A 22,881-nucleotide genomic window follows, 5' to 3' on the forward strand; every position below is an offset into this window, starting at 1 on the left:
AACACATCAGCGGGTTAGACTTGCTATGGCGTGGTACCACCAGGTAATTTACTTCCTGAATTGCCGGGGGAGAGGGGGAGCTACTTGTCAGACTAAGTCTGACAGGTGTGATACTATGAAAGGCTGCAAAATGAGTTGAAAGTAGTACTAGAGCTGAAAGGTTGTAATAGTAGTTAGGGTGGGAACGAGGAGGAGGAAATTTAGATATTGCAAACTGTAATAATATGTTAGTGGGATTGTCTAAATCTATAGTTCTATTGCATATTAACCATCATGGCCCACGGGTAGATTCCTGTTAGCATTTCTGCAAAGGAAACATGTGATAGGTTAGATTAATCAATATAATCTATGTACATATCAATGAGGAATACTATAAAAGACAAAGGATTAAAGACTGGAAAAATAAATAAAGAGACAATGGGGCAGATTTACTTACCCGGTCCATTCGCGATCCAGCGGCGTGTTCTCTGTGGTTGATTCGGGTCTTCCGGCGATTCACTAAGGCAGTTCCTCCGACGTCCACCAGGTGTTGCCGCTTCGCTGAAGTCCGCCGAGGCCCGCCGGAGTTCACGATCCTATACCTGGTGAAGGTAAGTGCGTGTCCCGCATTTTTTTAAATGCAGCGCTTTCTCCGAATCTGTTTTTCGTTCGGCTACGCCCCCGATTTCTGACGCATGCATGCCGGCGCCGATGCGCCACAATGCGATCGCGTGCGCCAAAAACCCAGGGCAATACAGGGAAAATCGGTGCAAATCGGAAATATTCGGGTAACACGTCGGGAAAACGACAATCGGGCCCTTAGTAAATGACCCCCAATGAGAATTCAAAGGGTTACTCAGTTCATGCGAAGCTCTGGATGTTGTAGTCTCTGTTCAAACCATCAGGGGCCAGAGTCTGTAGACTATAAATCCAGAAGGATTCTTTCTTCTTCAGTAGGGTGATGCGATCACCCCTAGCATTGTCCACACTTTCAATCACCTGAAATTTCGGTTGATTGACTGAATGACCGGCACTTGCAAAATGGGCGGGGACGGGCAACAGGAGGTTTGATGTCTGTATGGTGGATTTATGTTTTGAGATGCGGTCACCTAAGTGCTGGTTAGTTTCCCCAACGTAGGGGAGAACGCAAGGGCATTTTATGAGATAGATAACATAGGTAGAGTCACAGGTGTGGTAGCCTTGAATTTGGTATCGCTTACCCGTATGTGGGTGTGTGAAAGAGTCTCCTTTCTAGACATTAGTGCATTGAGCACAGTGGAGACGTGGAAGGGTGCCCTGTCTTCTAGTATTCAGGAATGTCTGCCTGGGAATCCTCGTGTTGGATCCTATGTCTGCCCTCACCAATCTGTCTTTGAGATTGGGGGGGTCTCTTAAAGCAGGGAAGGAAAGGGTTTTCAAATTCCTTGATAGCTGTGTGGCCTTTTTGTAGGATAGACCAGAATTTTCTTATAGATTTGTGTATCCTGTACATAAACGGATGGTATTGATGTATGAATGGGATACGGGGTGGTTTGGGTTCTGAGCTTCTGGGTCTGAGAGAGTGAGTCCTACTTTTATTGAGAATGGAATCTGGATAGCCTCTCTCTTTAAATCGTTCTTGCATGTTGTCTAAAAGTGCTGTAAGGCAGTTTGTCTTGCTTACAATGCGTTTTACTCGCTGAAACTTTGAAATGGGGAGAGAATTCTTGGTCGATGTAGGGTGGCAGCTCGTGTAAAGAAGAAGGTTATTTCTATCCATGGTTTTGGTGTAACGATCGGTCCAAACATTACCGGTGCGGTCTTTTTTAACCATTGTATCAAGAAAGCTAACCTCCTCATTGCTGTGATGCATAGTGAACTGTAGCTTTGCCCAGATAGAATTGAGGAATGAGAAGAATTCCTCTAGTGATTCCAGTGGCCCTTCCCATATGCAGAATATATAATCTATATAGCGTTTCCATATTTTACAGTGATCCTGAAAGAATTTATTGGGGTAGATCATCTGTTCTTCAAAATTAGCCATGTAAGCATTTGCATATGGGGGGCACATTGGAACCCATTGCCGTTCCCCGGCGATGTATGTAGAAGTTGTCCTGGAACAGAAAAAGGTTTTTTGTTAAGGCTATGAGACAAAGACGTGAGTGCACGACCACCGGGCCAGAAGCAGAAATGAAGACGGGTAAGTAGGAGCTAGTGGGCGCAGGAGCACCCATGACACTCTTGTAAAAAATCCAAAATGCTGCTGACAGGAGTAAGAGCACAGAGATGTCTTCTGTAAGTCAATACATAATGTCCTGTGATTAATAATAAGGAGGGCTAAGGAGAACCAGTATCTACCACTGTATGGTGGAATGCTGGTACACTCGCTTTGGGAGTACATTAGGATGGGCTTTGGTAGTGACAATTGCAGCAAGGGACAAAAGCTGACTAGCTGGGCAGTGAGGTTCATTGGGCATTAACACCTTTTTTCAAAGTGAAGTGTTTGACCTTTTTGGGGGATCTTTTTTGTTGCTAAAGTTGATATCAAGAAACCCGTCAAATCCAAATAGTTGCTGGAGTGATTTTTTCCTCAAAGTCCAGGAAATCAGTTTTTGTGGTTTTGAATTTCCCAAATTTGAATTTTTTTTGTTGTAGATGTCAAGAAATCTGTGTCAAATCCACATAGTTGATGGAGTGATTTTTGGTCACAGTCCAGGGTGTCAGTTTTTGGGGTTCTGTATTCGCCAAATTTCAATTCTTTTTGGTTGCTAAAGTTAATATCAAGAAATCTGGAACAAGAAAACAAAGAGGGGAGGGTAAGCGAGTAGGTGTCACATCCAAAATATACTAATCAGATCCAGAGAAGAAAAACAGCGGATGTGTAGAAAATATCAATTTATTAATTCATAAACAAGACAATAAAAACATTTAAAAACCCAATGAAGGGAATGACAAACATAAAGGACTCTCCTTAATAAGGTATTCCTCACGTAAATGACAAAACAAAAATAGAAAAAATGAACAAGGCTGTCAATTAGATATATATATACACATCATCCCAATAATGGGGTTCAAATGATGCTTAAGAAAAGATTATATACAATTAAAGTGCATCGTGGATACAATCACAGACAGTTTCACTATAACAATGTAATATAAAACACAAAGATGATAGTGCACAAATAAAGTGCTGTGTGCAGAGTAATAGCAGCCAAGAGAACATAAGGGAGTAGGTTCAAGTGAATAAAACAGAAAGTAAATGCATCATATTACCTAGTATAATGTATGAGGGGGAGAGCCCACGGATGCCCCACGCGTATCGCCCGTCTGCAGCATAGTAAGGGGACGTTACAGCAAGGGTCACCCTGTGAGGCCAGAACTGCCAGTGTAATCTAGCGGCAGTGTGTCGATTAACAGCCCAAAGGCTCTCGATTGGTTGACTAGGTCGTCCACTTCCTCCAAAATGACATCTGACAACCCCAGCCAAGAGTCCATGGGTTCGTCAGATACAACCCTTAGTTGACAGGGCCCAGGAGCAGGTCAGCGGCCCTCACCTGTCCTCAACCAGCCTCAGTCCTGTTCAGTTCCCTCAGCCAGAGATCTACTAGATGGTCCGTGCTCAGTGCCACTATACAGAGAGGACGAATTCTTTGAGGACAGTCAGCAGCTACTTGGCAGTGAAGAGGTGGGGGAGACACCGCTGCTGGGAAAGTGGAGATGTGGAGGGTGGAATGAGAGGTTATGTTGCACTTGCAAGTAGTCAGACTGTGCATACTGAGACCTTTGAGGAGATTAGCAGTGACAGGGAATCACAAATCGATGATGATGTAGCTGATCACACTTGGGAGCCTGGTGAAGCAAGAAATTCATCATCATCGCCAGGAGAAGAGGGTGTCAGCTTGCGTGTCAGTCAGCGAAGCAGGCAGCAAGTTGCTATTGTGGCCGTGAGTCAGCAGGGTGGCAGAAGTGCGAGGATGGGAGCTAAATGGCCGCAGGGTAAAAAATCCGTTTCCCATAAGGGTAGTGTTCCTCAGTTTATGGCGGTAATATTCCTCACCATATGGGGGAAGTATTCCTCACTGTTTGGTGGTAGTGTTCCTCACTGTATGGGGGTAGTGTCCCTCACTGTATGACCATGGTGTTCCTCACTGTAAGGTGGTAGTGTTCCTCACTGTATGGCGGTAGTGTTCCTCACTGTATGGCTGTACTCTGCACTGTAATGAGGTAGTGTGTCTCGCTGTATGGCGGTAGTGTCCCTCACTGTATTTCTGTATTCTTCACTGTATGGAGTTAGTGTTCCTCACTGTATGGGGGTAGTGTTCCTCAATGAATGGCGATAGTGTTCCTCAGTGCATGGCTGTATTCTTCTCTGTGTTGCGCTAGTGTCCCTCACTGCATGGATGTAGTGTTCCACACTGTATGGCCATAATGTTCTTCATTGTATGGTGGTAGTGTTCCTCACTGTATGGCGGTTGTGTTCTTAACTATATGGCTGTATTCTTCACTGTATGGTGGTAGTGTTTTTCACTGTACAGCTGTAGTGTTTCTCACTGTATGGGGGTAGTGTTCATCAGTGTATGACGGTAATATTCCTTACCGTATGGGGTTAGTATTCCTCACTGTATGGTGGTAGTGTTCCTCATTGTTTGGCTGTATTCTTCACTGTATGGAGGTAGTGTCCCTCACTGTATGGCGGTAGTATTCCTCACTATATGGGGGTAGTGTCTCTCACTGTATGGCGGTAGTATTCCTCAGTGTATGGCTGTATTCATCACTGTGTGGAGGCAGTGTTCCTCACTGTATGGAGGTAGTTTTAACCACTATATAGCCATAGTGTTCCTCACTGTATGGCTGTATTCGTCACTGTATGGCGTTAGTGTTCCTCACTGTATGGGGGTAGTATTCTTCACTGTATGGGAGTAATGTCCCTCACTGTATAGGGATAGTGTCCCCCACTGTTGAGGTGGTAGTGTTCCTCATTGTTTGGTTGTATTCTTCACTGTATGGAGGTAGTGTCCCTCACTGTATGGCGGTAGTATTCCTCACTATATGGGGGTAGTGTCTCTCACTGTATGGCGGTAGTATTCCTCAGTGTATGGCTGTATTCATCACTGTGTGGAGGCAGTGTTCCTCACTGTATGGAGGTAGTTTTAACCACTATATAGCCATAGTGTTCCTCACTGTATGGCTGTATTCGTCACTGTATGGCTGAAGTGTTCCTCACTGTATGGCGGTAGTGTTCTTCACAGTATGGCGATGGTGTTCCTCTTTGTATGGATCTTTTCTTCACTCTATGGCGGCAGTATTTCTCACTGTATGGAGGTAGTGTTCCTCGCTGCATGTCACTATTGTTCTTCACTGTATGGCAGTAGTATCCCTCACTCTATGGCAGTAGTGTTCCTTACTGTATGGGTTTGTGTTCCTCACTATATGACAGTCGTGTTTTTCACTGTATGGCCCTAATGTTCCTCACTGTATGCATACAGTGTTCCTCACTTTACAGTTGTTCTCTTAACTGTATGGAGGCAGTGTTCCGCACCGTATGGGGGTAGTGTTCCGCACCGTATGGGGGTAGTATTCTTCTCTGTATGGCGGTAGTGTTCCTCTCTGTAAAGCAGTAGGGTCCTTCTCTGTATGGCTGTATTCTTCAATGTGTGGCGGCAGTGTTACTCATTTTATGGCCGTATTGCTCCTCACTGTATGTCAATAGTATTCCTCAATGTATGTTAGCAGTGTTCCTCTTTGTATAGATATTTTCTTCACTGTATGACGGTAGTATTCCTCACTGTATGGAGGTAGTGTTCCTCATTGTAGGGGAGTAGTATTCCTCACTTTATGGCAGTAGTATTCCTCACTGTATGACGGTAGTATTCCTCACTGTATGGAGGTAGTGTTCCTCATTGTAGGGGAGTAGTATCCCTCACTGTATGGCGGTAGTATTCCTTACTGTATGGGGTGTCGTTCCTCATTATATGCTGGCAATGTTCCTCACTGTATGGGGTAGTGTTCCTCACTGAATGGGGCTAGTGTCCCTTCCTGTATGGCAGTAGTGATCCTCACTGTATGGCTGTATTCTTCACTCTATGGGGGGCAGTGTTGCTCAATGTATGGCTGTAGTGTCCCTATCTATATGACGGTAGTGTCCCTCACTGTATGGCGGTAGTTTTCCTCACTGTATGGAGGTAGTGTTCTTCACTGTATGGAGGTTGTGTCCCTCACTTTATGGGAGTAATATTCCTCACTGTATGACTGAATTCTTCACTGTATGGGGGTAGTGCCCCTCACTGTATGTCTGTATTATTCACTGTATGGTGTTAGTGTTCCTCACTGTATGGCTTTAGGGATACCAAATTTGTATAGTTTATATAATGTTTTTATACATTTCCAAAAATAAAAACCTTCTCTACAAAAAAAAATATTTTGCCTTCTACTGGCACTAATATGTTTTTTATACTTAGGTGTACGGAGCTGTGGGTAATGTCATTTTTTGTGACTTTGATGTTGTTTTCATTGCTGTACTTGAAAAGACTATACAACATTCTGATCATTTTTTATTGAATTTTTTTATATTTTTCAAAATGACAAAAAAGTGCAATTTTTTACTTTTACCCCCTATTTTCTGCTACGGGGTTAAACTCATTGAATAAAAGTTTTTTTATTTAGATAAATCTGGCATTTTTGGCAATAGCTAACGTGTTTATTATTTTTACTGTTTATTTATTTTTAGATCAGTTCTAGGGAAAGGGGGGTAATTTTTAATTTTTACTTGTTTTCAGACTCCCTAGGACACTTTAACCCTAGGTTATCCTATACGTGAGCCCTCTCCATGTACCCGCACCCGGCATGTGACGTACTGTTACGTCACACGTCGTGATTCATTATGATTCGATTCTGTTCAAATCTAATTTTCTCTGAAAATTCGATGAACCGGATCAAACCAGATTTAGATAAATTTGCCCATCTCTAATTATATTATATTGCTAAAAATAAAAAATAAATTGCATCACTTACATGCATTTTTTTCTTCCTATTGTGTATTTTAATTATTATACACTGTAAATACTCTTATTATTCATGTGTTTGTCTGTTTATTTATTTTTATGTGCTTTTATGTCCTGTTTGTATTAATGTTAAGTGATTTGTTGAATAAATATCTTTCTGGGATTAATAAAGTATCTTAACTAGAGATGAGCGAGCACTAAAATGCTCGGGTGCTCGTTATTCGAGACGAACTTTTCCAGATGCTCGAGTGCTCGTCTCGAATAACGAGCCCCATTGAAGTCAATGGGAGACTCGAGCATTTTTCAAAGGGACCATGGTTCGGGAATAAAATGTGTTATTTAATTGAAAAAGAATGTCTTCTGATAAGTTATCAGATGTATGCAAACATCTGCAATCTATTCTTCACTGTTCCGCGCGTATATTATCTCCCGACAAGTTATCAGATGTGAAGAACAGTGAAGAATAGAATAAAAACAGTGAACACAGGATCATTTAAGTGAAAAACACAGTGAAGAACACAGTGAAGAATAGATTACAGATGTTCGGCACATCTGCTTACTTGTCGGGAGAGGAGATACGCTGTCCCGGGATCCGCTTCTCTTCTTCCACTGAAGTCTCCCCGATGTCTCCCTGGTGCCCGATGTCTCCCTGGTGCCCGATGTCTCCCTGCTGCCCGATGTCTCCCTGCTGCTGCCCGATGTCTCCGTGGTGCCCGATGTCTCCCTGCTGCGCGCGATGTCTCCCTGCTGCGCGCGATGTCTCCCTGCTGCGCGCGATGTCTCCCTGCTGCGCCCGATGTGTCTCTGCTGCGCCAGATGTGTCTCTGCTGCGCCAGATGTGTCTCTGCTGCGCCAGATGTCTCCCTGCTGTGCGATGTCTCCCTGCTGCCGTTCCGCGTGTATCTTCCGACAAGTAAGCAGATGTGCAGAACATCTGTAATCTATTCTTCACTGTGTTGTTCACTTAAATGATCCTGTGTTCACTGTGTTCACTGTTTTTATTCTATTCTTCATTGTTCTTCACTGTGTTTGTTTAATTAAATGCTCGATCTCGAGCAGGGGAAATACTCGTCCGAGCAACGAGCCGTTTCGAGTACCTTAATACTCGAACGAGCATCAAGCTCGGACGAGTATACTCGCTCATCTCTAATCTTAACTTATCTTATAAGGAAAGGGATGTTCTTGAATATTTATTTATTTTATTTTTTCATATTTCAGACTATATAACTATAATAATAATAATAATAATAATAATAATAACAACTATTATTATTATTATTATTATTATTATTTTAGACCCCCTATGGCCTTTTAACCCTTAGGGGTGTAATAACTAATACATTATCCATGTAGGAAATAAGTATTTTATACCTTGCTGATTTTATTAATTTTCCCACCTACAAAGAATGAGGAGGTCTGTTATTATTATTATAGGTACACTTCAAATGTAAGACAGAAACTAAAAAAAAAAAAAAAAAATCCTGATAATTTTAATTAATTAGCATTTTAATACATGAAATAAGTGTTTGATCCCATAGAAAAACAATGTAATATTTGGTACAGAAATAAATTATAGAGGTCCGAAGTTTCATGTATTTTTTGACCATGTTGGCACACACTGCATCAGGGAATTTTGGCCTAGTCCTCCATACAGATACTCTCTAGATCTTTCAGGTTCCTGACCCCAGGGGGGGGGAGGGAGATCTTGCATGGAGCCCAAGACCTTGGACGATTGATGGTCATACAGTGTTTCTTCCATTTTGTAATAATTGTGTAATTGTGTCCATAATAACTGTATAACAGTTGTTGTCTCACCAAGCTGCTTGCCTATTATCCTTTAGCTCATCCAAGCCTTGTGCAGGTCTACGATTTGTCACTGGTGTCCTAAGACAGCTCTTTTTTTGCCCATGGTGGAGAGGTTACAGTGTGATTGCATGTGATTTTTGCTCGTAGATGATCAAATACTGATTTCATGCAATACAATGTGATTTATTTTTCTTATGTTATGTCTCTCACAGTTGAAGTGATCTACAACAACGATTACAGACCTCTCAATTCCCTGTTAGTGGGAAAAGTAGCAAATTTGGATTGGGATCAAATACTTCTTCCCACCAATGTACTGTAATAGACAGCAAAATAGTCTTCTAACAGGCTCCAATTATTATAGCAACTGATTAGCCCCCTTGGCCATGCAGAATGGTGGCCACCAAGTGAACCACTGTTAGCTGCTGCAGTCTGGTTTGTCCACGACACATAACAGGCCACACTGCCATGATCATAGCAAGCACCAATAGAAACAGTTGCTGGCAGATGATGCCTATGTTACATGGAGAATGCTCAGTACATGAGCTCTATCCATACGCAATTTCCCAACCAACCAATGTATTTTACAATGAGAATGGGTAAAACTTAATATTGCTAACATAATATGGATACTGGATGTGTTTAATTTTTTTGTTTTGTAACTAAGATAATCAAGAAAAACATCTTCAGATCTCTGTATTCTAAGGGTAATAACTAGAGATGAGCGAGCACTAAAATGCTCGAGTGCTCGTTATTCGAGACGAACTTTTCCAGATGCTCGAGTGCTCGTCTCGAATAACGAGCCCCATTGAAGTCAATGGGAGACTCGAGCATTTTTCAAAGGGACCATGGTTCGGGAATAAAATGTGTTAATTAATTGAAAAAGAATGTCTTCTGATAAGTTAGCATATGTATGCAAACATCTGCAATCTATTCTTCACTGTTCCGCGCGTATATTATCTCCCGACAAGTTAACAGATGTGAAGAACAGTGAAGAATAGAATAAAAACAGTGACCACATGATCATTTAAGTGAAAAACACAGTGAAGAATAGATTGCAGATGTTCTGCACATCTGCTTACTTGTCGGGAGATACGCTGTCCCGGGATCCGCTGCTCTTCTTCCACTGAAGTCTCCCCGATGTCTCCGTGCCCCGATGTCTCCGTGCCCCTATGTCTCCGTGCCCATATGTCTCCGTGCCCATATGTCTCCGTGCCCATATGTCTCCGTGCCCCGATGTCTCCGTGCCCATATGTCTCCGTGCCCATATGTCTCCGTGCCCCGATGTCTCCGTGCCCATATGTCTCCGTGCCCCGATGTCTCCGTGCCCATATGTCTCCGTGCCCATATGTCTCCGTGCCCATATGTCTCCGTGCCCCGATGTCTCCGTGCCCATATGTCTCCGTGCCCCGATGTCTCCGTGCCCATATGTCTCCGTGCCCCGATGTCTCCATGCCCCGATGTCTCCGTGCCCCGATGTCTCCGTGCCCATATGTCTCCGTGCCCCGATGTCTCCGTGCCCATATGTCTCCGTGCCCCGATGTCTCCGTGCCCATATGTCTCCGTGCCCATATGTCTCCGTGCCCATATGTCTCCGTGCCCTGATGTCTCCGTGCCCATATGTCTCCGTGCCCCGATGTCTCCGTGCCCATATGTCTCCGTGCCCCTATGTCTCCGTGCCCCGATGTCTCCGTGCCCCGATGTCTCCGTGCCCATATGTCTCCGTGCCCCGATGTCTCCGTGCCCATATGTCTCCGTGCCCCGATGTCTTCGTGCCCATATGTCTCCGTGCCCATATGTCTCCGTGCCCATATGTCTCCGTGCCCCGATGTCTCCGTGCCCATATGTCTCCGTGCCCCGATGTCTCCGTGCCCATATGTCTCCGTGCCCATATGTCTCCGTGCCCATATGTCTCCGTGCCCCGATGTCTCCGTGCCCATATGTCTCCGTGCCCCGATGTCTCCGTGCCCATATGTCTCCGTGCCCCTATGTCTCCGTGCCCCGATGTCTCCGTGCCCCGATGTCTCCGTGCCCATATGTCTCCGTGCCCCGATGTCTCCGTGCCCATATGTCTCCGTGCCCCGATGTCTCCGTGCCCATATGTCTCCGTGCCCATATGTCTCCGTGCCCATATGTCTCCGTGCCCTGATGTCTCCGTGCCCATATGTCTCCGTGCCCCGATGTCTCCGTGCCCATATGTCTCCGTGCCCCTATGTCTCCGTGCCCCGATGTCTCCGTGCCCCGATGTCTCCGTGCCCATATGTCTCCGTGCCCCGATGTCTCCGTGCCCATATGTCTCCGTGCCCCGATGTCTTCGTGCCCATATGTCTCCGTGCCCATATGTCTCCGTGCCCATATGTCTCCGTGCCCCGATGTCTCCGTGCCCATATGTCTCCGTGCCCCGATGTCTCCGTGCCCATATGTCTCCGTGCCCCTATGTCTCCGTGCCCCGATGTCTCCGTGCCCCGATGTCTCCGTGCCCATATGTCTCCGTGCCCCGATGTCTCCGTGCCCATATGTCTCCGTGCCCCGATGTCTCCGTGCCCATATGTCTCCGTGCCCCGATGTCTTCGTGCCCATATGTCTCCGTGCCCCGATGTCTCCGTGCCCCGATGTCTCCGTGCCCCGATGTCTCCGTGCCCCGATGTCTCCGTGCCGCTCCCCGATGTCTCCGTGCCGCTGCCCGATGTCTCTGTGCTGCTCCCCGGTGTCTCTGTGCTGCTCCCCGGTGTCTCTGTGCTGCTCCCTGGTGTCTCCGTCCTGCTCACCGTGTTCTGCAATGTCTTCTTCACACATATATATTGTTCTTCACATGCTATTTTGTTCGCACCGTTCCGCGCGTATCTTCCGACAAGTAAGCAGATGTGCCGAACATCTGTAATCTATTCTTCACTGTGTTTTTCACTTAAATGATCCTGTGTTCACTGTTTTTATTCTATTCTTCATTGTTCTTCACTGTGTTTTTTTAATTAAATGCTCGATCTCGAGCAGGGGAAATACTCGTCCGAGCAACGAGCCGTCTCGAGTACCTTAATGCTCGAACGAGCATCAAGCTCGGACGAGCATGTTCGCTCATCTCTAGTAATAACTTTTTAAATTCTTTGTATGCATTTTTGGCTTATGTTTTACGGAACGATGTAAAGTTTTTCATGGTATATTTTTTGAGACCAATTAATTAATGACCTGCATGAAAATTTTTCTGACCCACCTGGGGAGATCATCTTATGTTCTTTTATTAGCTTCTTTGATTTATAAAAAACTGAATGGAAAACTAAAGGATCCTAAAAGGAATTATTATTTGTAGCCCCTTGAGAATTTTGGCTGCTATAAGAACCATAGTTAGCCCACAATTACAATGTGGGTGAAGGAGCACCTCCACTTATGGAGGGTTTAGCTGATACGGTCTTTACGTAAGTATGTGTCATTCTGATTATAAAAGAAATATTTACATGTTTACCACCTCTTCCCCAAACTAAAGATCATTACACAACCTACAAAAGATCATTACACAACCTAAAGACCGTTTAAAATCCTTAGGTAACCTGATAACGCAAAACGTTTAAAAAAATGTCCAACAGGTTAATTAACCAATTATGAATTTGCTATGTTTTAATTTTAGATTTGACACCCACGCACAACTAAATCTAACATAATTGTCAATATTACGCAAATGTGACTTCCATGGAGCTTTATAAATGGCTTAATAGTAATTTCATAGTAGTTACAATGTGGTCATATAGGATAATTATACACATGTAATAAGCATGTCCCTGCCAGAACAGATATTGTTATTTCTGCTTTGTGATTGGATGGATTTCCATCTCTTACATGTATATAAGGCAGATCTGACGGAAAGATTAGTATTCCTCTCAACAGAGAGACAAATTCTTTGAACAGTAGAGAGAAATCTTATCATCATGGGCAAAATTTACCTCCTTCTCCTAATGTTCGTAGCAGATCAGGTAGTAGGTGTCCCTCTATTCCCATCACAACAGGTAATATACTTACTCGTATGTCTGTATTACTATACTACTGCATCCATTTTTTACTCGTATGTCTGTATTACTATACTTCTGCATCCATTTTTTCATCCGTTTCTCTGTATTTCAATTTTTTTAATGGTTTACATTTTTTTGCTGCTATTTCAGATCAATTTCTCTAGTTATGCTAAAATCTTTACCTATTACTTTCATTACAAATAACTAAACAAAGCAGCAGTTTATAGTTTATTATCTCTGTACTTGGCTGATCCAGAGTCGGAGATAGTTACTGACTGGCTGACCGTATTTTATACGGGGGAAGCCTTTTATCACTTGGAACTTTGTGTAACCGGAAGTCAGATATTACACAAAAGAAGGAAGACAGCAACCCCCACTTTCCAATGGAAATACTTATGTAGTTGATGCTCGTAGCTGGCGATCCTGGCATTCGAATCCACCTAAAACCAATCAATACAAAGAGGTCACAGTATCCAATAAAGTAAAAAAAAAGTTGATTTTTAAATTCATCTGAGCATAACATCTGCAATGTTTGGATTCTCCAAGTATCTTTCATGCTTGACAAAAGATTCATAGGTGACTATTCTCTGCTCATCCTTCTGGATCTATCGGCAGCGTTCAATACTGTGGACCACCAGCTGCTCCTTAGGATGCTTCACTGCATTGGCCTAAAGGACACTGCACTCTCTTGGTTTTCTTCCTATCTCTCTGACCGCACTTTCAGTGTCTCTCATCTCCCTCTCAGTGTCGGGGTTCCTCAGGGCTCAGTCCTAGGTCCTCTTCTCTTCTCCCTCTATACTGCCCCCATTGGACAAACCATCAGCAGATTTGGTTTCCAGTACCATCTTTATGCTGATGACACCCAGCTATATACTTCTGCACGTAACATCACCCCTGCCTTAATCCAGAACACTAGTGACTGTCTCTCTGCTGTCTCTAACATCATGTCCTCTCTCTTCTTGAAACTTAATCTTTCTAAGACTGAACTTCTTGTCTTTCCACCATCTACTAACCAAACCAACCCTGACCTCGCCATCTCGGTCTGTGGGATCACTATAGCACCGGGGCAGCAGGCCCGCTGTCTTGGGGTTGTGCTGGACTCTGACCTCTCCTTTTTACCATATATTCAATCTCTTGCTCGCTCTTGCCATATGCATCTCAGAAACATCTCCAGAATCCGGCCGTTTCTGACATTTGAAACTTCTAAAATGCTAATTGTTGCACTTATTCACTCTCGACTAGACTACTGTAACTCCCAACTAATCGGTCTTCCACTCTCTAAACTCTCTCCTCTTTAATCCATTCTTAATGCAGCAGCCAGGCTCGTCTTTCAGGCCAAACGCTACACGGATGCCTCCAGTTTGTGCCAATCACTGCACTGGCTACCTGTCTCCTTTCGTATTCACTTTAAAATAATAACCCTCATCCACAAAGCTCTGAATAATGCTGCACCTCCCTATCTCTCTTCTCTCATCTCAGTCTATCGCCCTTCCCGTGCTCTTCAATCTGCCAGTGACATTAGATTAATCTCTACCTTAATTCGAACCTCCCATGCACGTATCCAGGACTTCTCCCGAGTTGCACCAATTCTCTGGAATGCCCTTCCCCAGACTCTGAGACTAATACCCACCCTCCAAAGCTTCAAACGTGCTCTTAAAACCCACCTCTTTAGGCAAGCCTATCACACTCGCTAACTGCTTGAAATGTCAACTCTCCCTTTACTAATCCATCCTATGTCCTATCTCCCATCTGTTATCTGGCAAACAGCTGATATATATCAAGCTCTAGGCTTCTCTGCAGTCTTTTTCACCTAGGACCCTGTAAATAAGATGGCGGCTGATGGCTGGTTCAAGCAGCAACATCGTTGTTTAGTAAATTATTTATTAAATTATTTTATATTGTTCCCTTATAAAGAATGGCTGGACCATTATACAACCTCTTGTGTCACCCCCTCATCCTCATAGTCTGTAAGCTCTTGTGAGCAGGGCCCTCACTCCTATTGTTCCATATGACTGTTTGTTCTTTGTATTGTAATATAGTTGTATATGTCCCCTATGATTTGTAAAGCGCTACGGAATTTGATGGCGCTATATAAATAAAGATTATTATATTATTATTATTATTCATAGATAATCGAAACTTTGCAGATGTGGATTATAATACACATACTTTACAGAACAAAAAAGCTCCATGAATCTCTTATAAAGGAATAATGTGAATAATTACAAATCTTCTTCTTCCCACAGCTGCCTGTACATGATTTTGGTGATAATGGTAAGTACTCTTTCTGTATTTAGGTACATTTTATAGTGGCATGCCAAATTCAGTTCTGGTTTCCTGGTGTACTGTTATACTAAGCACTAATTGTAATGCATTCCCCCTATAACTTACAAAAGATTATCTTAAGCTTGAGATTGTGTTGATATATTAACCCTAGTCTAATGGTCTCAAAATTTTTGATGAACCTAAACTAAATAAAATCACACTTAATTAGGAAGAAGATCCCAATATTTTCATCCTTTGATGTAGTAAGGGATAACAATAGTTATGAAGATCTAGCAGGCCCATTGTTTTATTGTATATATAATCCGAAATACTACATTGGGAACATGGTGGAGTTATTTGTTCCTAAGATTCTATGAATAACACATTCAGTAGCTTAATCAGTAATATTTTATTAATTTAGAAAATATTTACTATTCTAACATTTCATAAAAATCATATTTGATCTAACTGATTAATGCTAGTCATTAGAACGTGCTTCCCTTCCATTAAATGTTTTAATCATGAATCCAATTTTCCTTAATTTTAACAGAAAAAATATTAGATGAGATTAAGAAATATACCAATTCCAATCCTAACACAAGTAAGTATTTACCCTATTTGATACATAGAGATGACATATTTCACCACAAATCGTTTTTAGACTTAACACTTAATTTTTGGCTTTTTATAATTTACTTTCCAAAGCCGTAAACCCTTTTATTGCCCTGCCAGCTTTGTTTTCCATGTGACAGGATAGATATTTTCTAAATTTTCTGACCATCTGGTTTTTATTTTTTTGATGTCCCAAATTTTATTAGTAATGAATTGTTGTTCAAAAATAAAGATTAAATATATTAATGTTTTTATTATATTGATAAAGTAAAGATTAACAATAAATCTGTTAAATATTGCTATTTTAGTTATTGGTAGAGTTACAGCTAAGAATATTATTTAACACGTTCTTTTATTTACTGAAGATCAATATTTAATCAATAATAATCTCACTATATATGTAATTGTACAAATTACAGATGTGAAAGATGGAGAAGAACTTGTGGGAACCTTCAGCAAAATAGCTGCGGCCAATAAAGGTAACAACTCTTGTACAGTAGAAGTAAACTTATGATAAGATGATAGAAAGTCTAAACTAAATAAGAGGGGGTAATAAAGAAAGTCTAATCTCAGTTACTTTGTCTCTGGTCTCCTTATCAATACTATGAGCTGGTGGTGTTGGCGGTCATGTGACATTGGCTTTGGCCAAAATAAATTTCAATGTTTCGTAACTTTTCTGCTTCTGTAACCACTGAATTTCGACGGAAGTCACATGACTGCAAACATTCTTAGCCCAGCCAGAAATGTCAACAAGGAGGTTGGTGGACACTAATGTATACTTATATAGTGGTATCAGTATTGTTCTTATATTTTGCCTTTAGGTATTTCTAAGCCTGTACACGATGGAGACATACTGATAAAAAGTGGACGTAGTGCTAGTGACTGTACACAGTGCTTTTGGACCAAATCTGCAGACGGGCTAGTCTATGTACCCTACAACCTCTCCTCTGATTATGGTCAGTTATTTTCTTATTTATTTCAAACATAACGGGAAATTGTTTATTGTATATATTTCCATCCTTCATATATATATATATATATATATATATATATATACATATTCTTCTTACCTCCAGGTGATTCTCATCTCAAAGTGTTTCAGACTGCCATGGATGAATATGAGACGCTCACCTGTGTTAGATTTGTAAATCGAACAACAGAGAAAGACTACCTCAACATTGTGTCCAGACAGGGGTAGGTTTATCTATTTATATAATCTATCTTTTCTGTATATAAATTACATTGGGGCACATTTACTAAGGGTCGCACGCTCACTTTTATCGGAATGTGCACCGTTTTGGGGCTAAAACGGCTTGCACATGTATTTAAGAAGTGTATGTTCTGGGATTGTGGCACATGTGACCCTGTGTGCCGGCTTCCATGCTACACAAATTGGGGGGCGTGTCATCGCATTGTCCGACTGATTCAGACGGAGCACGGGATTTAACTTTCAAATTGTGTCACAAGTCCATCTACTAAAATACACCGCTAAAAAGATGATGACCTAAAAGATGTTGGATCTAAAGAGGGAAGCAACACTTTCATGTCTTCGGGTCAAGATTTAAATAAATTGCGGCACGGTGCATTATCGTTGAACAATGTATTTTCTTTGAACTCCAGCAGCAATGTAAGTAAATGTGCCCCATTATATTCACTGCTTGTTGTAATAGGAAGAGGTTTCTTTTTAATACACATCTTTCTATATGGTTTATAGAGGTTGGTAACTCTTGATGTAAAGATTGTTATATTTTGGACCCAAATGCACATTCTCTTTTTAGTTTTTAATATGATGTAAAATGTTTTGTGGTGCTATAGACCTGATGTTATCGACATCTAAAGTTACACTCCCCTAGTGGGAGGAGATTACTGGAAAATAGGAAAAGAAAAAAGCTTTTACAACATAAAACATATTAATAATTAAGATTGTACAACTATAATTAATTACTATAATATTTTACAGTACATTGTTGATAATAGTAGATTTATGTTAAATATGTAACTTTAAGATGATTTGTAGCTGAAATAAAAAATAAAGTAAAAAAAAGTTAGCAGATATCCCTGCTAATAATGAAGACCTCCCAAAATATAAGAAAAAAAGTTAAACCCCCCATAGAGTCTAAAACTGACTCACGGCAGGCACAATATGACTCTGCTCACCTTATCTTTTACATGATTTTGGAATTTTTTTTATTGCAGATAAATTATATATAAAAGAGGGAATTCTAGCTGGAATATTTTATACCCCACCGGAGGGGGAATGGGCGGGGTAACTAAATGGGGTAAAAAGAGGTAACACGTTTCCTTTGACGTCCAACAATTCCAATTTTTTCCTACAACATTAGCTGCTGATTGAAAACTAAAACATTATCATACACAATAGATGATTTGTTGACTTATACGATTATCTATGCATGGCAAAAAACGGGAAAATAATTAAATTTTCTGTTACTTCTACAATATGTCCTTCTTTTTGCTTATACTTTGAGAATCATCTCACCAAATATAAAAATAAAACATTTTCATATCTATTCAGGTGTTACTCATATGTTGGGCGAATAGGAGGAAGTCAGTGGGTTGGACTAGATACTGCAGGTTGTATGTATAGAGGAACTGTACAACATGAGCTAAACCATGTGCTGGGATTCAACCATGAACATAGGAGGAGCGACCGGGATAATTATGTCACCATCAACTACCAGTATATTTCCCCAGGTAAGGAACTTACAGAAAATATAATCCTATATATTATCTCTTATATTTGATGTTTTTATCATTAAAAATATATTATAAGAGTTGACAACAATTAAAACGAGTGACACATCCCAATTACTAGACTAATACAGTTATATCGTTGTATAGGTGATTGGTCACAATTTGGAAAAGTCAACACCAATAATCTTGGCCTGGAGTATGACTTTGAATCCGTGATGCATTATGAAAGGTAAAACCACAATTTCTTTCTTTATTAATGATAACATGTAATTATTATAAATGTAAAAATTGTTATTATTATAATGACATGAAATATTTTCTCATATGATGGATAATAATCTCACAATTTCATGTTTCAATCTTGTTCCTCTCTTTCCGGTATCTCCCAGTTGGGCATTCTCTAACACTTCAGGACAACTCACCATTGTACCCAAACGAAACCCAAATGTCCGAATTGGACAACGTGATGGTATAAGTGTTCTGGATGTTGCTAAAATCAATCGATTGTACCAATGCAGTAAGTTCTACAATTTTCAAATCCAAAACGTTTCACTCTGTAATCTGTGAATCATAATGGACCAATAGAGATGTTATACATGTTATGTTATCATCCAATCAATAACATGAATTACTTTTTTCTCTTTTAGATGTCTGTGCCACGTTACATAATAAGGACAGTGGAATTCTGACCTCAGCCAATTACCCATCAGCCTACCCCCATGGTGCCAACTGTGTTTGGCTGATCAGAACACCATCAGGACAGGTACAGTACTTAAGAAGCATGACCTGTCACATAGAACCAAAATTATCTCTCAGAAATAAAGATTTTTTAAAATACATATATGCGGTGATATTACAGACAATATGTCGTAGGGATGAAAGAAGGAAAAAAGATGCAATGGCAAAACAGACACCAAGTCACATAGTTCTGTTCATTCCCTGTGTGCTTGCCCCCTACTGTCTTTTCTTTTAGGCTGCAATAGTAGTATAATGTCCATAGAAGGATAATCCTTCTCTTTAATTGGGCGACACGTGGCTGAGTGAGTAGCACATCTGCCTTGCAGCACTGGGGTCCTGGGTTCGAATCCCACCCAGGTCAACATCTGCAAAGAGTTTGTATGTTCTCTCCATGTTTGCGTGGGTTTCCTCCGGTTTCCAGGTACTCCATGTTTACATGTGACTGTTATCTGAAAGCCGACATTCTTTTTGAAAATTACAATCTGCCTGGAAGAGAAGGCGAGATGTGATTACAAATCGGACTGTGAACTCTGATGGCTGGCTGACTGGCTCCTTTGTCTCCCCGGCAGATCATAAGTAAAGACAGAAACTGAAAAGTAGTTCTAGGCAGCAACAAGGAGAGTATAGACTTTAGGACATTTTTTAACACTATTGTTCATTAATTTGAGTTCATATCTATTTGTTTCCAGGTTTCATTGAACTTTGATGCCTTTGATCTCCAGTCATCTCCTAATTGTAAATCAGACTACGTGAAGATCTATGATGGTCCCTCTAAGAGATCTCCTGTGTTGCTGGACAAAACCTGTGGAACTGGACGGATACCTCCGATTATTGGAACTACTAACCAATTACTGGTGGAGTTCTCCAGTGATAGCAGTGTTGCTGGGGTCGGCTTCAAAGCTTCATACAGCTCGGGTATAGTCCTACATTCACATTCTCAAAAACATTTTTGCTTTATTTTTGCTTTACCAATTACAATGTTACAACATGCTAATCCAAAAGCCCTTCTATTTTAGGCATTAAACTCATAGGGGCAGATTTATCAAGCTATCTGAAAGTCAGAATATTAAGAGTTTCCCATGGCAACCATACACAGCCTCCTTTTAAAATATTCATGAGCACTGGTAAAATGAAAGCTGAGCTGTGATTGGTTGCCTTGGGTAACTAGAAATATTCTGACTTTCAGACAACTTGATAAATCTGCCCCACAGTGTTGGATTCCCAAAATGGACCATGATAAGGCCAAATGTTTTTTGTTTTTTTTAATGTTGTACTTAAGCTTAGTAAATGGGTTTATACATTTTGATAAACAGTAGTACTAGGCAAAGTGAGTTAAAGTTATGGCATGGGACCATTAAAGATTTAGAATTAGTTTAAAAATAAAATTTAAGACTATAAATTCCTCTTGTAATTACTTTTACATTCATTTTAGTTATAGTAAGTAAAGGGATCTCCTGTGGGGAAATTGCCTTTACTATGGCAGCTGGGAGGCTTAGGAAGGCTTGTAGGCATGATGATCACACACTTGGGACCTTCCATAGACTACAATATATGATTGTGGAACTATGGCATACAAATCACAAAATATAATTATAGATACACTTTTTGTACAAATATTATAACAATAAATTGTATTCCCCTTAGTGAGATGTGGAGGAACCTTTTATACACCAAACAGAGTCTTCACCAGTCCCGGACATCCCAAAAACTACCCACCAAACTTGGATTGCATCTATAATATTACAGCTCCTGTTGGAAAGAAGGTAAATAGAGATGAGCGAACATGCTCGTCCGAGCTTGATGCTCGGTCGAGCATTAGGGTACTCGAAACTGCTCGTTGCTCGGACGAATACTTCGCCCGCTCGAGAAAATGGCAGCTCCCGCCGTTTTGCTTTTTGGCGGCCAGAAACAGAGCCAATCACAAGCCAGGAGACTCTGCACTCCACCCAGCATGACGTGGTACCCTTACACGTCGATAGCAGTGGTTGGCTGGCCAGATCAGGTGACCCTGGGATAGACTAGCCGCTGCCCGCGCTGCTCGGATCATTCTGTGTCTGGATGCCGCTAGGGAGAGAGCTGCTGCTGGTCAGGGAAAGCGTTAGGGTGTTCTATTAGCTTACTGTTAGGCAGGAGTGATTCTCAAAGAACCCAACAGCCCTTCTTAGGGCTACAATAACGTTCTACTTTTTTTATTTTAATTTGCATCTAGTACCATTTTGTGAGGAATTAGCAGGGGGACTTGCTACCGTTGTGTTTAGCTCTTAGTGGCACACATATCCATAGCAACGACCGAAGTGGGAAAATTCAGTAGGGGTTGGATTTCAATTAGGCACTAACTCAGTGTCATCTCATCTGGCATAGTAGTGTGCTTTGATACTTGGCTAGAAAATAGCCATAGGAGAATACAAAGAGCTTACTTACGCGTACAGTAGCGTTCTATATATTTGATTTCTGGTTGATCTGCTGGTGGCTGTACTTTCTGCAGTGCATGTACTAGCCAATTCTGAGCAATTTGTAGTGAGACTTGCGACCGCTGTGTTCTGCGCTTAGTGACGCACATATCCATAGCAAAGACCGAAGTGGGAAAATTTAGTAGGGGTTGGATTTCAATTAGGCACTAACTCAGTGTCATCTCATCTGGCATAGTAGTGTGCTTTGATACTTGGCTAGAAAATAGCCATAGGAGAATACAAAGAGCTTACTTACGCGTACAGTAGCGTTCTATATATTTGATTTCTGGTTGATCTGCTGGTGGCTGTACTTTCTGCAGTGCATGTACTAGCCAATTCTGAGCAATTTGTAGTGAGACTTACGACCGCTGTGTTCTGCGCTTAGTGACGCACATATCCATAGCAAAGACCGAAGTGGGAAAATTTAGTAGGGGTTGGATTTCAATTAGGCACTAACTCAGTGTCATCTCATCTGGCATAGTAGTGTGCTTTGATACTTGGCTAGAAAATAGCCATAGGAGAATACAAAGAGCTTACTTACGCCTACAGTAGCGTTCTATATATTTGATTTCTGGTTGATCTGCTGGTGGCTGTACTTTCTGCAGTGCATGTACTAGCCAATTCTGAGCAATTTGTAGTGAGACTTGCGACCGCTGTGTTCTGCGCTTAGTGACGCACATATCCATAGCAAAGACCGAAGTGGGAAAATTTAGTAGGGGTTGGATTTCAATTAGGCACTAACTCAGTGTCATCTCATCTGGCATAGTAGTGTGCTTTGATACTTGGCTAGAAAATAGCCATAGGAGAATACAAAGAGCTTACTTACGCGTACAGTAGCGTTCTATATATTTGATTTCTGGTTGATCTGCTGGTGGCTGTACTTTCTGCAGTGCATGTACTAGCCAATTCTGAGCAATTTGTAGTGAGACTTGCGACCGCTGTGTTCTGCGCTTAGTGACGCACATATCCATAGCAAAGACCGAAGTGGGAAAATTTAGTAGGGGTTGGATTTCAATTAGGCACTAACTCAGTGTCATCTCATCTGGCATAGTAGTGTGCTTTGATACTTGGCTAGAAAATAGCCATAGGAGAATACAAAGAGCTTACTTACGCCTACAGTAGCGTTCTATATATTTGATTTCTGGTTGATCTGCTGGTGGCTGTACTTTCTGCAGTGCATGTACTAGCCAATTCTGAGCAATTTGTAGTGAGACTTGCGACCGCTGTGTTCTGCACTTAGTGACGCACATATCCATAGCAAAGACCGAAGTGGGAAAATTTAGTAGGGGTTGGATTTCAATTAGGCACTAACTCAGTGTCATCTCATCTGGCATAGTAGTGTGC

At 41.5% G+C, this 22,881-nt stretch overlaps 1 protein-coding gene across 1 annotated transcript in view; it reads left to right on the forward strand.

Annotated features, from left to right (window-relative positions):
- Positions 1 to 2,103: 2,103 nt before the first annotated feature.
- Positions 2,104 to 22,881, forward strand: part of LOC140070157 (embryonic protein UVS.2-like) — a 40,101-nt gene continuing 19,323 nt past the window's right edge. The window contains exons 1-13 of the mRNA XM_072116493.1: positions 2,104 to 2,158; positions 8,978 to 9,075; positions 15,007 to 15,034; positions 15,576 to 15,626; positions 16,057 to 16,116; positions 16,459 to 16,593; positions 16,714 to 16,831; positions 18,171 to 18,349; positions 18,497 to 18,578; positions 18,739 to 18,866; positions 18,997 to 19,112; positions 19,777 to 20,002; positions 20,732 to 20,850. Of these exons, the coding sequence (XP_071972594.1) occupies positions 2,104 to 2,158; positions 8,978 to 9,075; positions 15,007 to 15,034; positions 15,576 to 15,626; positions 16,057 to 16,116; positions 16,459 to 16,593; positions 16,714 to 16,831; positions 18,171 to 18,349; positions 18,497 to 18,578; positions 18,739 to 18,866; positions 18,997 to 19,112; positions 19,777 to 20,002; positions 20,732 to 20,850 (1,395 nt within the window). The remainder of the gene's footprint in view (positions 2,159 to 8,977; positions 9,076 to 15,006; positions 15,035 to 15,575; positions 15,627 to 16,056; positions 16,117 to 16,458; positions 16,594 to 16,713; positions 16,832 to 18,170; positions 18,350 to 18,496; positions 18,579 to 18,738; positions 18,867 to 18,996; positions 19,113 to 19,776; positions 20,003 to 20,731; positions 20,851 to 22,881) is intronic.

The sequence above is a fragment of the Engystomops pustulosus genome, chromosome 7 (genome assembly GCF_040894005.1).
Source record: "Engystomops pustulosus chromosome 7, aEngPut4.maternal, whole genome shotgun sequence".
Taxonomy (NCBI): Eukaryota; Metazoa; Chordata; class Amphibia; order Anura; family Leptodactylidae; genus Engystomops; species Engystomops pustulosus.